Source organism: Carcharhinus amblyrhynchos, chromosome 27 (genome assembly GCF_965287045.1).
Source record: "Carcharhinus amblyrhynchos chromosome 27, sCarAmb.v2.hapA, whole genome shotgun sequence".
NCBI classification, from domain to species: Eukaryota; Metazoa; Chordata; class Chondrichthyes; order Carcharhiniformes; family Carcharhinidae; genus Carcharhinus; species Carcharhinus amblyrhynchos.
In genome coordinates this window covers 37658840-37675429 of record NC_137350.1, presented here as the reverse complement: position 1 = coordinate 37675429, position 16590 = coordinate 37658840, and the positions used below count along the sequence as shown (strand labels likewise).

The following is a 16590-nucleotide window of genomic DNA, read 5'->3' as shown; positions in this document are numbered from 1 at the left end:
CGGCTGTCCTGCCCACACACTCTCCCAACAAGAGAGGTGCAGAACAAGAAAGGATGGAATCAGCCACAACCAAGCAGCCCGCCTTCCCTCCATTCTGAACCGGCTAACGTGTGTACACTTTGAACTCATGGTGATTTACCAACCACTTTATAGCTGGGTATGAAAACAGAGCCATCTTCAGCCACGTTACAATTTGCGTCTGACATCTAGGAAGTTCATTGACTATTCAGAAATAGTCTCAATGCCAAACCTCTTTGAAACTTGACTTCAAGTTTAATATTTACCCAAATGAAATTATCACACTAATCTCCACACTTTTATCTCAAATGCTGGCGATTTCGTAGAATCTCTACAGAACGGAAGGAGGCCACTCGGCCCATTGAGTCTGCACTGACCCCCAATCCCACCCAGGCTCTATTCCCGTAACCCCACGTACTTATCCTGCTAATCCCCTGATACTAAGGGGCAATCTAGCACGGCCAATCAACCCAACCCATGCATCTTTGGAGTGTGGGAGGAAACCAGAGCACCCGGAGGAAACCCATGCAGACATGGGGAGAATGTGCAGACTCCACAGAGACAGTGATCAGAGGGCGGAATTGAACCCGGGTCACTGGCGCTGTGAGGCAGCAGTGCTAACCATTGTGCAAAATCACCAAATTATTGTTCTGAAGTTGGTTCTTGGATTAGAGGAATTAACAAACATCATTTCCCATACAAGTGGCTCCCTTCTCTGGATTTGAATCTGATCAAAATCTTTAACATCGTGAGAATCTGACAGAGTGAACATGGTGAGCACGTTTCCACTCGTGGGACAAACGAAGGCTAGAGGCTGTCAGTGTAAGATAGTCACTAATAAATTCAATAAGGAGAAACCATTTTTACTCAGAAAGTGCTTAGAATGCATTAGTGGATGGAGTAACTGTGATGGATGATGTTTGAACTGTGATGTTAACTTGGTGTTGTGAGACTGCTTACTGTGATGTATAGCATTGATGAATTGAAGGGGAAGTTATATAAGTTCAGGGTGGCACGGTGGCACAGTGGTCAGCACTGCTGTCTCAAAGCACCGGGGACTCAGGTTCAATTCCCAGCTTGGGTCAATGTCTGTGCAGAATTTGCACATTCTCTCTGTGTCTGCATGGGTTTTCTTCGGGCGCTCTGGTTTCCTCCCACAGTCCAAAAAATGTGCCAGTTAGTGCATTGGCCATGCTAAATTCTTCCTCCGTGTACCTGAACAGAGTGTGGCAACGAGGGAATTTTCACAGTAACTTCATTGCAGAGTTAATATAAGTCTACTTGTGACACTAATAAACAAACTTAATAAAGAAGAAAGAACTGGAAGGCTGAGGAGAAAGAGGGATGAGAGATGGCTGGATGGAACTAAAACGTCAATATAAAGTGGTTGGGCTGAACGGCCTGTGGCTGTAGACTTGATGTAATGATGTGCATGGTTACTCAACATCAGTGTTTAGTGTGAGTTTGATAAGAGATTCTGTCCAAGGCACTTCATTGAGGTGTAATTAAACAAAAGGATATTGGGCAAAGTCAGAGTTGAAAGAAAATGCATGCAAAGTGGCAAAGATTAGTGGGAAACTAAAGGATTGGGAAATCTTTAAAGGTCAACAGAAAGCCACGAGAAAAGTTATAAAGGAAAGTAAGATGGATTATGAGAGTAAACTAGCTCAGAATATAAAAATAGATAGAAAAAGTCTCTGCAAATATATAAAATGAAAAAGAGTGGCAAAAGTAAACATTGGTCCCTTAAAGGATGAGAAAGGGGATGTAATAACTGGAAATGAGGAAATGGCTGAGGCATTTTGTGTCAGTCTCCACAGTGGAAGTCACAAATAACTTGCCAAAAATTGATGACAAGAAGGCTACGGCAGGTGAAGACCTAGAAACTATCATTATCCTGAGAGAGATAGTGTTGGGCAAATTAATGGGGCTAAAGATAGACAAGTCTCCTGGCCCTGACGGAATGCATCCCAGGGTACTAAAAGAGATGGCAGGGGAAATAGCAAATGCACTAGTGATAATTTACTAAAATTTGCTGGACTCTGGAGTGGTTCCCACAGATTGGAAAACAGCAAATGTGATGCCACTGTTTAAAAAAGGAGGTAGACGAAAAATGGGTAACTATAGGCCGGTTTGCTTAACTTCTGTAGTAGGGAAAATCCTTGAATCTAACATCAAGGGAGAAGTAGTGAGACACCTGGATATAAATTGTCCCACTGGAAAGATGCAGCATTGGGTTCATGAAGGGCAGGTTATGTTTGACTAATTTGGTGGAATCCTTTGAGAACATTACATGTGCAGCGGACAGTGGGGAACCTGTGGATGTGGTGTATCTGGATTTCCAGAAGGCATTTGACAAGGTGCCGCACCAAAGGCTGCTGTATAAGATAAAGATGCACGGTGTTACAGGTAACTAGCATGGATAGAGGATTAGCTAACTAACAGAAAGCAAAGAGTGGGGGTAAATGAGTGTTTTTCTGGTTGGCGATCAGTGACTAGTGCTGTACCTCAGGGATCAGTGTTGGGACTGCAATTGTTTATAATTTGCATAGATGATTTGGAGTTGGGAACCAAGTGTGTCAAAATTTGCAGATGACACTAAGATGAATGACAGGGCAACGTGTGCAGAGGAAGCTGAAAGTCTGCAAAGGGATTTAGATAGTCTGAGTGGGCAAGGGTCTGGCAGATGGAACACAATGTGAGGTCATCCATTTTGGTAGGAATAACAGCAAAATGGACTATTATTTAAATGGTAAACAAATTGTAGCATGCTGCTGTGCAGAGGGACCTGGGTGTCCTTGTGCATGAATCACAAAAAGTTGGTTTGCAGGTGCAGCAGGCAATTAAGAAGGCAAATGGAATTTTGTCCTTCATTGCTAGAGAGATGGAGTTTAAAAACAGCGAGGTTATGTTGCAGCTGTATAAGGTGCTGCTGAGGCCACGCCTGGAGTACTGTGTACAATTTTGGTCTTCGTACTTGAGAAAGGATATACTGGCGCTAGGATTCACTAAGGTGATTCTGGAATTGAGAGGGCTGGCTTATGAAGAGAGACTGAATAGACTGGGACTATACTCATTGCAATTCAGAAGAATGAGGGGAGATCTGAAAGAAACATATAAAATTATGAAGGGAATAGATAAGAAGCAGAGAAGTTGTTTCCGCTGGCAGGCAAAACTAGAACTAGGGGGCATAGCCTCAAAATAAGGAGGAGCAGATTTAGGACTGAGTTGAGGAGGAACTTCTTCACACAAAGGGTTGTGAATCTGTGGAATTCCCTGCCCAGTTGAGGCTCCCTCACTGAATGTTTTTAAGACAAGGACAGATAAATTTTTGAATAGTAAAGGAATTAAGGGTTATGGTGAGCGGGCGGGGAAGTGGAGCCATGATCTTATTGATTGACGGAGCAGGCTTGAGGGGCCAGATGGCACTCATAAGAACATAAGAAATAGGAGCAGGAGTAGGCCATCCAGCCCTTCGAGCCTGCCCCGCCATTCAATAAGATCATGGCTGATCTGTCGCGGCTCAGTTCCACTTTCCCGCCCTCTCCCCATAACCCTTAATCCCCTCTCCTATCAAAAACCCATCAACCCGTGTCTTAAAAATATTTAGCGAGGCAGCCTCCACCACTTCAACGGGCAGAGAATTCCAGAGATTCACCGCCCTTTGAGTGAAGAAGTTCCTCCTCAACTCCGTTCTAAACTGCCCCCTTTTTATCTTGAGGCTGTGCCCCCTAGTCCTACTGTCTTTTTTGAGCGGGAAGAGTCTTTCCACCTCTATCCTATCCATCCCATTCATCATCTTATACGTCTCAATGAGATCTCCCCTCATTCTTCTAAACTCTAACGAGTACAAGCCCAGTTTATTCAGCCTCTCCTCATAGCTCAACCCCCTCAACTCCGGTATCAGCCTAGTAAACCTCCTCTGCACTCCCTCCAAGGCCAAAATATCTTTGCGCAGGTCCTAGTTCTCTCTGCTGCTCCTAGTTCTTATGTTCTTATATATGCTCAGGGGAGTGTGTCCTGTACTTGGAGGGCTGAAAATGGGATCTGTACAGTGGATGGGAAGGCTTGATGTGGATATGCCGGCGTTGGACTGGGGTAAACACAGCAAAAAGTCTGACAACACTTTTTGGTGTTGTCAACACCTGGTGTTGTCAGACTTTTTACTGATGGGAAGGCAACCAGAATGTCAACTGGTGAAAGGTTTTGCGAAAGTGAGCAAATCAATTGCTGGGAGATTTTGGTGAGTGGAGAACAAAAGGCTGAATAATTGGAGCAAATCCAAGATCAGCAAGTTGAGATATATCAAACTGATAGGGATGGCAAGCCCTTTGCCAATTTATAATAAACATACCCGTACGTCAGTGAGATATAAACTAACAGTGACTGTGTGAATGTATACCAAATGCTTCAGTACTCAGTTAACAATAAAGATACTCGATTCATAGCATAGAATCCCTACAGTGCAGAAGGACGCCATTCAGCCCATCAAATCTGCACACACCACAATCCCACTCAGACCCTATCCCCGTAACCCCACATATTTACCTCACTAATCCCTCTAACCTACACATAGGGACAATTTAGCATGGCCAATCAACCTAACTTGCACATTTTTGGACTGTGGGGGGAAACTAGAGCACCCGGAGGAAACCCACGCAGACATGGGGAGAATGTGTAAACTCCCCACAGACAGTGACCCAAGCCAGGAATTGAACCCAGATCCCTGGAGCTGTGAGGCAGCAGTGCTAACCACTGTGCCGTATCCTGCATAGCTAGTCATACAATACCAGTGAATAGCTGAAAATGCACTGGTTTCACAAGCCAATTTAACTTGATGTTCCATCAAAACATCCACTTGATTTTTTGTCGATATACAGCTGGACCCAAGATGAGAATTTCACAAAAATAAAAGAATCCAACCAGAAAACTCATGATTGTGACAATGACTTTTTGAAACAAGCCATCAACCTTGTCCATTGACCAATCTATCTTGTTTCTTCAACAGAAGTCGCAAGATCCAGATCCGGAACATTCCACCACATATGCAGTGGGAGGTAAGAAACAAAATCATATTTATTCCTATTTTCATTCCATTTGCAATTTCTTTTCCTTTAGATTTCCTATTCCCTTTGCTTTTCTATATTTCCAATTCCTCAAACCTGTCTCCCATCAAACACTCCCAGGACAGGTACAGCACAGGGTTAGATACAGAGTAAAGCTCCCTCTACACCGTCCCCATCAAACACTCCCAGGACAGGTACAGCACGGAATTAGATACAGAACAAATCACCCTCTACACTGTCCCCATCAAACACTCCCAGGACAGGTATAGCATGGAATTAGATACAGAGTAAAGTTCCCTCTACACTGTCCCCATCAAATACAGTAAGAAGTCTCACAACACCAGGTTAAAAGTCCAACAGGTTTATTTGGAATCACGAGCTTTCGGAGCGCTGCTCCTTCATCAAGTGAGTGATGGAACTGATGAAGGAGCAGCACCCTGAAAGCTCGTGATTCCAAATAACCCTGTTGGACTTTAACCTGGTGTTGTCAGACTTCTCCCCGTCCTCATAATGTTTGTCCACTTCGATCAAGTTATCCCTCAGCCTTTATTGTTCCAAGGAAAGTAACTCCAGCTTATCCAATTTCTCCTCGGAGATACACTTTTCCAGCCCTGCCACCATTCTTGTAAACCTAAGGAAAGAGAAAAAGTCAAACACACAAACACAAGCTGTCTTTTCCTTTTCTCCAGTTCCCTGTTGCAGAATGTTCTAATTTTGTTTCAGCTTTCTAACATTTACACTTTTCCAATTGTGGGGGATAGACCACTCAAACCCCCAGGAGTCAGCTCACAGCACCTGAATCCTGAAAGGTAATGAACTGTTTGGAATTGAGCTGAAAAGATTATGTGAGGTTTACTCTGTTGAATGGAATATGCTGTAACCCTGAGCTCAAACAGAAAGTGTATCCTGCAGCTGGACTGTGTGTAGATGCAGCACCTGGCCCTCTCTCCCTGCTGACTCTGGAGAACCGTCTCACTCTCATCGATAGATTTACAAACAGTATCCCCTTTATAAGCGACAGACAAAACCACAATCCTCTTATTACCCACTGGGCACAGTTCATCACTGGAATTCTTAATGTACTACCCAGTTTCTCACATGTGTACACACACATTTCATAGGCATGTTCAGAAATGGTCCAGTAAGCACAGATGCATAAGTACTGTGACGCTCTGTCACCTGGAGTAACACACACACACACACACACACACACACACACACACTCACTCACTCACTCACTCACTCACACACACACACACACACACACACACACACACACACACACACACACACACACACATATATACACCTGTGGATGCACAAATATATGCACCCATCAACTTCTGCTGCTTTTAAACTAATAAAGATAAAGGGCTTTGGAGAGATAGCGTGGGAGGGGTGTTAAATTCATTTTGGATTGGATTAGCAATGAGCTAGCACAGGCCTGATGGACCAAATGGACCCCCTACTGCTTGGAAATGTTGATGATTCTAACAAGTTGTGCGTTGGTGCAGTTGGATGTCGTCTTCTTGTCTCGATACTGCTCTTGCTAACTGTCTGTGTCTGTTGAATAGGTATTGGATGGACTGCTAGCCCAACATGGAGCCGTGGAAAATTGTGAGCAAGGTAAGCGACTGTTTCACTCAGTGTTCAACAACCGGTGGATCTCCTCCATTTGCTCCAGTTCCTGCCTCACTGATCTCTAGCTCAGTGTCGCTTCATGGCGATTAGCATAGCGGGTAATCAGATCATCAGAGGCTTAACTCATTTCTGTCCCTTTCTCGCTCAGTAAGATATCTCTGCTCAGACGCACAATCCCCATTTCATCCAATTGGAATTTGTGAGAGGATTTGCTGGCCCAGAGAGCGGCAGAGTTAAAATCTTCAAATAAAAGGAAAATACTGTGGATGCTGCAAATCTGAAATAAAAACAGAGAGAGGTTTAGTATCTGTGGATTTAACATTTCGAATCTGTAAGAAATGTGATGGATTTTATACTATTTAAGAGGAGGTGGAGGAAAGTAGGAGGTCAGGGATAGGTGGGAGCTGGAGGAGATTTTGACAGAGATGTCATGGGAACAAGACAAATGGAGTGTAAAATCTCCCAGTTTCTCCATTGCCTTCCAAAATGGTGTTTCTGACATGTCTGCTTTTCTCCAGAACCGAGGGTTCCCTCCATCTGTGGCCGACCCATTTCCCAAGCCTCTGCCCTCACCCCTTCCCCTCCCCCCAGAACCACGACAGTGCCCCCTTTTTAAATTCAAGGATCTTCCTCCACCATTTGTGCCAGCTCCAGCATGGTGCCTTCACAAAACTCATCTTCCCCTCACCCCCATGTCAGCTTCCCACAGGGACTACCCCCTGGTTCACTTCTCCGTCACCCCCAACTCCTCACCCTCTTCCCAAGGCACCTTCCCTCGCCATTGCAGAAGGTGCAACTCCTGCCCCTCTACCTGCTCCCTCCTCACTGTCCGAACACTTCTTTTAGCTAAAGAAATGTTTTACCTGCAGCTCAGGATGACAAGAAGGATTAATACAAATACCTGACGTTCCCCCCCCACAACTTTACTTAAACATCCGCAACAGGTTCAACATGAACAATAATTAATAAGTCCATCACTATCAGTAAGTCAAATGGTCTGGAGGTGATCGCTCTCAAAACCAGTGACAGTGAACCTGTGCCATTTTCCTGGTGCTAACCTCCAGCAATTTTGTCTTTGCACAAACGTCACCCATGGTGGGTTTAAGCAGCATTGACGTGTATGAATTAGAGTTTGTCTCAGCGTCTGATCAGCTGATGAGGTGCTGCTCTCCTCATCGTTGTCCGTTGGTGACAGGGTTGCAGACAGGTTCAGGTCAGAATTTGTACGTTTGAACCTTGATTCTCATCAGGTTCCAATTCTGGTTTCCCAGATTGGTTTTCCCAGTCAACAGATGGTCCGCCTGTCTCCTCCGGATAACATCATCTCTGGTTTGGATAGTATAAGGGACGGGTGCAGTCTCTGCAAGGATTGTGGCAGGAACCTGTTTCTCTCCTTTTGGCATAATTCCTCACCAAAACTCTTTGTCTTTAATGGAAAACTCTCTGCTTTGCTTTGCTGCCATTCCATTTGTCCTTGTTGTTGCTACTGTACGATCTCTTTGGTTTTTGGAGGTTTCATTGCTGATTGTAGTTGTCTCTTCACCAAATATAAGCCCTGATTGAATGACAGAGCAGACTCAATAGGCCAAGTGGTGTAATTCTGCTCCTATATCTTATGGTCTTATTAGTTTTGCAGAAGAGGTCTTGGTCATGAAGTGTGAGAACCTTGTTCCCTGGTTGCTCTCAATGTGTGTTTCATGGTTTGCATGAAATGTTCTGCTGGTCCCTTGGTAGCAGGGTGATATGATACGGACTCAGCTAATGTTTTAGGGACCTGGATTCAAATCCCTCCCCAGCAGGTGGTGCACTTTGAATTCAATAAAAAATATCGGGAATTAAGAATCAATTGCGAACCATTGTCGATTGTCGGAAAAACCCATCTGGTTCACTAACATGCTTTAGAGAAGGAAACCTGTTGTCCTTACCCAGTCTGGTCTACATGTGATTCCAGAGCCACGGCAATGTGGTTGTCCTTCAACTGCCCTCTAAGGAGCATCTAGGGGTGGGCAATAAATGCTGGCCAGCCAGTGATGCCCATGTCCCACAAATGGATTAAAAAAAAACTTGATGTTGAATACCATTCTCTTGTAAGATAAATTGAGATCCATTGTCATTTACCAGTTCGGGGAATCCAGACTCATAAAATCCCTGCAATGCAGAAAGAGGCCATTTGGCCCATCAAGTCTGCACCAATCACAACCCCACCCAGACTGACTAACTACTTCTCCTATCTTCTTGATAGTCTTCTTCGATGAAGTAGATTTCATCACAGCAACTTCTGGTTGGTTGGTTTGAACATCGACCGTTACCAAGAACATACGTGCTTCAGAAGATCCTGCAGAGTCCCCATGCACCCAATGCCAAGTCTCTTCAGGCCATTCCCCTGGATGCTGAAGAGTGGCAGGTTTCTTACCCTCGCACAGGAAGAACATGTTCTGGCTTTCTCTTCAAATTCTGCATCTAGTCCAGGCCACAGGATGAACTTGCTCTCTCAGTGTTGGCGGAATGATTACTCTGAGGCTCTGTACAAGACATACTGACAGCTCCAATCTCCTGGAATAGTGCAGCTTCAAATTCAGTGTTCATTCTGAGGTCTTCCCTTGTAATACCACACGCATCATTTCCGTGAGTACAAGATCGCTCCGAGTGTGTTTTCTCACTTGTCTAAAAGTGACCAGTGTATTGTCTACTTGTTAAAGTTGAAGATATCCCGTCTTGAGTGGTCTGATGAACTACCTGACTGTGGTAATCTTGAAAGTCCATTGCATTGCCATGTAGACTTGACTGTGGGTGCTTAATGGTATAGGAATGTGCAATCAAAAGCAATGCCTAATTTTGGATTCTACTTGCTGTTAGTGACAGAATTAGTGTGTGGTTCCAAAAATAGTAGTTAATGGACGATGGTCTGTCAACAAAGTAAATTCTCTCCCGTACAGGGACTGATGGAATTTTCTTTGCTCTAAAGATGATCCCTAAGTCTTCTCATTCAATCTGGAATAGCCACGTTGAGGTTTAAGAAGCAAAAGCAATAGGTTTTCTCCACCTGATGAGGGAGAGCACTGCCCCTACGCCATACAGGACTGCATCACAAGCTCATTCTTCGAATAAAGTAGGGTCAAACAGTGTGAGAGCTTCAGGCTTAATTAACGTTTTTTTGCCTTGCGTGAAGACGTTATTGCATTCATCCGGCCACTTCCACATCCTGTTCTAGCACAAGAGGTTATGAAATGGTTTCAGATTTGTTGCCAAGACTGGGACAAATCTTCCAAAATAATTCAACAATCCCAGAAAATAATATAACTGATTAATGTTCTGAGGTGTGGGCACCTCTGTAATGGTCTTAACCTTGGAAGGAGATTTGTGAATACCGGTGCCATCAGTCACGTCCCCAATACTCTAAGAATAATTAGAGGAACTCACTCTTGTCCTTGTGGGCTTTCAGACCAAAGCCTTCCAATGTCTGGAGAGTTCATCCAAGTTTCGAAGATGTTCCTTTTCATTTCCTCCAGTGTCATCCAGATAACACTGGACTCCACTCAGTCCACTCAGGATCTGAATCATTTCTCTTTGAAACAATGAGGGAGCTGATGTGATAGAAAATGGCAATCTTTGGTACTGGAACAAACCCTGTGTGTGTCACAATTGTCAGAAATTCCTGTGATTTCTTGTCCATATTCATCTGTAAATAAGCCTGTCTTGTTAGAATGGAACTGGTGACAACTTTGTATTAAATGCAATGTGACCAATGAGAACAAGATGTAAGGGTCAGCTGACCCAGTAAACCATGAAACCGATTACAGAGTAATGTAATAGTCAGCTGACCAGCTGATTCACTATAAATAGGAACCTGTGTAGAATTGTGGGGAGCTTGGAGTGGCCCAGGGCGAGGCCTCAAGTTTGGAGTAATGATCTTTCTTTATTAAACCCTTTCTTTGAGTTGTAAGTTGGAGTAAGCTTTATTGTGTTTTAGTATCTGCATTTTTGAAGAGTTCCTTCTGACGAAACATGACTTAGGTCAATCTTGCTGAAATGTTGGCCTCCTGCCAATTCCATAAACAAGTCTGCAATGTTGGATCACGGATACAGTTCCACACACAACACTGGATTAATGAGGACTTTGAAGTCTCCGCAAATTCTTACAGATCCAAGTTTCTTGATGACTGGTACTATTGGCATGGCCCAATCACAGATACTGACAGGTTCCAAGACTCCCACCTTCACCGCTCATTCTAAATCAGCTTCCGCCTTCAGCATAAAAGCACATGGTGCAGGCCTTGCCTTCGAGCATTTTGTCTGGCTTCCTTCTTTTATTTTCAGTTGAACTGTTATCTCTTTCATTCTCCCTAATTCACCATCAGACTGTCTTTCTTTAAAATGTTTGTGAGTCTGATTCACCGTTGGTCATCATGTTGACTGGGCCCAGTTCATTCGAATCTCCTTCAGCCGTATACGACCCATCAACGTTGGTCAGTCAGAGATATACAGCATGGAAACAGGCCCTTCGGCCCAACTCGTCCATGCTGACCAGGTTTCCTAAACTGAACTAGTCCCATATCCCTCTAAACCTTTCCCATTCATGTACCTGTCCAAATGTCTTTTAAATATTGTACCTGCCCCCACCAATTCTTTTGGCAGCTCATTCCATACACGCACCACTGCTTGTGTGAAAAAGTTGCCCCTCAGGTCTCTTTTAAATCTCACCTTAATCTTATACCCTCCAATTTTGGATGTAGAGACACGTCTGCTGTTTGCTCATTTAGTTGCCCTGCTATTTCAATGTAGCCCTTCTGTGGAACCACCTCACCTGTGTACATCTCCAGCACTATTCTTGCTGGCTTCAAGGGAATGTTTTGAAGCTTCTCCTTGTAAACAGTCTCTGGCAGCAGCGACACTGTTACCCCAGTGTCCATCCTTACTGACTGCCCATCCAGCAATGGAGTGAGTGGCCCAGTATCAGTTTGTAACGCCAGCAATGGTTAGCACATTCGGTGAGAATTCTTTCTCAGACTGTGAGTCTCCTGGCCCTTTGGTACATTCCTCTTCTGTTTAAATGCTGTTTTAGTTTGTTCTTGTTTCTCATTTTTACTTGGAGCTTGCTTTTTCTTCCAGCAAGTACACTCAATACAGTGAAAAGTATTGTTTCTTAAAGTACAGAGGGACTTGGGTCTTCTATCCCAGAAAGCCAGCAGACAGGTCCAAAAAGTAGTGAAGGAGGCAAACGACACTTTGGTCTTTATTGCAAAGGGATTAGAATTTAAAATTAGCGAGGTTTTGTTGCAATTGTACAGAGTGTTAGTGAGGCCTCACTGGACAAAAGCAAATTACTGCGGATGCTGGAATCTCCCACTTTCTACGTCTTTTAGCATTGACAACGGGTCATCTGAACTCAAAACGTCAGCTCATTTCTCTCCTTACAGATGCTGCCAGACCTGCTGAGATCTTCCAGTGTTTTCTCTTTTGGTTATCCTTTTCTCCCGCACTCTATATGACATGTCTTTACCCCACTGTTCAGCTGCCCTGGCATTGTGCACTGGTGACATGTATGAATTTCAAGTCATTCTGTGTTTTTGAGTACAAAATTCAACTTGCTCAACTTCCTTTGCAACCGGTCCCAGAGGAACAGCAATTTCCATGGCCTTTTTCAGAGAAAGGTTACACTTTGTTCGCAAACATTTCTGTACTGCTTCCCTTCACAAACTACAGATGAACCTGTCCCTAATAGTGTCATTCAGTACATCTCCAACTCTCAATGTTCTTCTAGTCTTTTAAGCACAACCACAAATTGCACAATTGGCTCCCCGTCTTCTTGGTTTCTCTTGTGGAATCTAAAGCACTTTGCAATCACCAAAGGGTTTTGGTGAAAAAAGTGCTTGTAAAATATTAACAGTCTGTGCGTATGTATTAGTGCCTGGCTTCTCAGCTTGCACAGAGGGGATTAAATGTTTTCCTCCCCCATCACGCTCTGGAAAATGGGTGCCCTAATATCTTCAGCTGTTCTGTTTGCCTGTACGAAATAGTCAAAACGTTAAGAATGGGAGCTCCATCACACATTTTCATCAAAGGGTCTCACGACACAGAAAATATTCTCCATTTTTCCACTAATGAAGGTTTCCCGTTTGCGCTTCACACCACGTTTCCAGCAGTCACTTTGATTTCTCTCTCACATAAGGCAACAAGCTGAGCTCCCACCTCTTGTTTAATATAATCAGCTCTATAACTGCAGCGTATCATTACTCACGTCCACCTACCCCATTGGTTCTGGAGCACTGGCAAAAAGCTCCTTTTCAAACTTTTCTTTTCCTGACTTTTTCCCTGGAAAATTCATCTTCCTGGATGGTCAGTGTCACCGTCCTCGTTGCCAGTTTTTGTTATTTATTGGAGAATGACGCTAGGGAGTACTGAGGGTTTAAAACAACCGAGCTTTATTTACCGATGTTTGCCCTCTTACATAGCGGCTTCTTCTCTGCTTGTTTCCCATGCTAGGTACTTAGAATGAAATTTCCAGTGAATATATGAATACAACAGAGCTCAGTAAGCCAATTAATACAATCCAAGAATTAACACAAATGCGTAACGGGAGTGAGTGCCATATCTACCCACTTATAAGATGTACAAAAATACACCTCCTCAAACATTCACGTCCCTGTGATACGACATAGGTTAAGATTAGCATCTGTTGAAGTTAAATCCTTCCTCCTCACTGCTGCCTAAAAAAAGATAAGTTTTTTATACTTCCTCATTTCAACCGGTATTAAATGAGCATCTGCTTCCCTGACGCTGATGTGTCTAATTAATAGCCCTCCTAAACTCAGTTCGTCCTCCCTATAGTTGTATGGTTACAATGGCACAGAAGGAAGTAATTCTACCATTAAATCCATGTGGCTTTGTGGTTTAAAACTCCCTCTTTTTGTATCCTACTAAATTTGTTTTTTGATTTGATTTGATTTATTATTGTCATGTAGTGGGATGCAGTGAAAAGTATTGTTTCTTGAAGTACAGACGGACTTGGGTGTTATAGTAATTGAATCACAAAAAGCCAGCAGACAGCTCCAAAAACTAGTGAAGGAGGCAAACGGCACTTTATTGCAAAGGGATTAGAGTTTAAAAATAACGAGGTTTTGTTGCAATTGTACAGAGTGTTGGTGAGGCCTCACTTAGAATACTGTGTACAGTATTACAGTGTAAGGACCCATTACCTAAAAGAGGATATAGTAACACTGGAAGCTGTCCAAAGGAGATTCACCAGGTTAATTCCTGGGATGACAGGGTCGTTCTATCAAGAAACGTTAATTAGTCTGGGTTTGTATTCCTTGGAATTTAGAAGAGTGAGGGGTGAACTTACTCAAACATGTAAAATCCTGAGGGGGCTTGACAGGCGGTGAGATGTTTTCTCGAGTGGGAGATTCTCCAACAAGAGGACATTGCTACAAGATAAAGGGTCAGTCGTTGAAAACTGAGGCGCGGAGAAATATCTTCTCACAAAGGATGGTGAACCTCTGGAATTCTCTGTCCCAAAGGGTGTGGGGGCTGGATCATTAGAAGTATTTAAAGCGGAGGTGGATAAATATTTGTTAGATCAAGGAATAGAGGGGCATTGGGAAATGCACAGAGAAGGAGTTGAGGCCGACAAAGATCAATCATGATTGTATTGAATGGTGCGACAGGCTTAAAGGGCCGAATGGCCAACTTCTGCTTCTATTTCTCGTGTTCTTGTGTGAAGAGTCAACTGCATTACTGTAGATCTGGAGTCATGCAGACCTGACCAGCTATGGACACCAGATTTCCTTCCCTAAAAGGCATTAGTGAACCAGATGGGTTTTTTTTACGACAATTGCTGATTGTTAGCTTCCAATTCCAGATTTTATTAATTGAATTTAAATTCCACCAGCTGGGATTTGAATCCATGTCCCCGGAACATTAGCCCGGGCCTCTGGATTACAAAGAAACATAGGAGCATAGGAACAGGAGTATAAAAGAAGCTCAGCTGCCATTTTAAAGTTGAGAAGGTGACTGTGAGCGCTGCGGAGAGCCCAGCGCTTCTCCCAAAGCTTTGTCCGATAAACTGCATGTTGAGTCTTTAAATCTGAATCTGAGTGGTGATTTTCCCACAACAACAGGGCTGAGAGGTTATCAGGGGATAGGCAGGGATGTGTGTTGAGATTACAGTTAGATCAGCCAGGATCTTACTGAATAGCAGAGCAGGCTTGAGGAGGTGAATGGACTAATCCTGCTCCTATATCATTCGGCCCATGAACCTGCCCCACTGTTCAATTAGATCATGGCTGATATTTACCCAACACCACCTTCCTGTGCTCTCCTAGTATCCCTTGTTGTCATTAGACTCCAGAAATCTACTGATTGCTGTTTTGAACATGTTTGCTAATTGAGTTTCTTCAACCCTCTGGCTGGAGAATTCCAAAGATTCACCACCTTCTGTGAAGAAATTCCTCCTCAACTCAGTCGTAAATGGCCTGCCCTTATCCTGAGACTGCATCCCTAACTCTACACTCACCAGACAAACATGTGAACTAGGAGCAGGATTAGTCCATTCACCTCCTCAAGCCTGCTCTGCTATTCAGTAAGAACCTGGCTGATCTAACTGTAATCTCAGCACACATCCCTGCCTATCCCCTGATAACCTCTCAGCCCTGTTATTGTGGGAAAATCACCACTCGGAGTCAGATTTAAAGATTCAACACGCAGATTATCGGACAAAGCTTTGGGAGAAGCACTGGGCTCTCCGCAACGCTCGCAGTCACCTTCTCAACTTTAAAATGGCAGCTGAGCTTCTGTTGTACATTTTCAAATAGTGGACAAGTACGGACATTAGCAGTTAACACATCGTTATACATTTATGCCCTTCTTTCAACGATTGATCTTGTCAACAAAGCTCATTAGAACCATAGAACATTACAGCACAGAAACAGGCCTTTTGGCCCTTTTTGGCTGTGCCAAACTATTTTTCTGCCTAGTCCCACTGACCTGCACCTGGACCATATCCCTCCACACCCCTCTCATCCATGTACCTGTCCAAGTTTTTCTTAAATGTTAAAAGTGAGCCCACATTTACCATTTCATCTGGCATCTCATCCCACACTCCCACCACTCTCTGTGTGAAGACCCCCCATCAATGTTCCCTTTAAACATTTCCCCCTGCACCCTTATCCCATGTCCTCTGGTTTTTTTCTCCCCTAGCCTCAGTGGAAAAACCCTGCTTGCATTCACTCTATCTATCATCATAATTTTATACACCTCTAACAAATCTCCCCTCATTCTTCTACGCTCCAGGGAATAAAGTCCTAACCTATTCAACCTTTCTCTGTAACTCAGTTTCTGAAGTCCCGGCAACATCCCTGTAAACTTTCTCCGCACTCTTTCAACCTTATTAATATCCTTCCTGTAATTAGGTGACCAAAACTGCACACAATACTCTAAATTCAGCCTCACCAATGTCTTATACAACCGCACCCTAACATTCCAACTCTTATACTCAATACTTTGATTTATAAAGGCCAATGTACCAAAAAGCACTCTTCACGACCTTATCTTCCTGTGATGCCACTTTTAGGGAATTATGTATCTGTATTCCCAGATCCCTCTGTTCTACTGCACTCTTCAGTGTCCTATCATTTACCTTGTATGTTCTACCTTGGTTTGTCCTTCCAAAGTGCAATATCTCACACTTGTCTGCATTAAACTCCATCTGCCATTTTTCAGCCCATTTTTCTAGCTGGTCCAAATCCCTCAGCAAGCTTTGAAAACCTTCCTCACTGTCCACTACACCTCCAATCTTTGTATCATCAGCAAATTTGCTGATCCAATTTACTACATTATCATCCAGATCATTGATCTAGATGACAATCAA

The 16590-nt window shown here is 43.6% G+C and overlaps 1 protein-coding gene across 2 annotated transcripts in view; it reads left to right on the top strand.

Moving 5' to 3' along the window:
* igf2bp1 (insulin-like growth factor 2 mRNA binding protein 1) overlaps window positions 1–16590 on the top strand; it is a 174524-nt gene that overhangs the window by 111269 nt on the left and 46665 nt on the right. For both annotated transcript variants that reach the window (XM_080213461.1, XM_080213462.1), the window contains 2 exons: window positions 5027–5075; window positions 6659–6710. In XM_080213461.1, the coding sequence (XP_080069587.1) occupies window positions 5027–5075; window positions 6659–6710 (101 nt within the window). The remainder of the gene's footprint in view (window positions 1–5026; window positions 5076–6658; window positions 6711–16590) is intronic.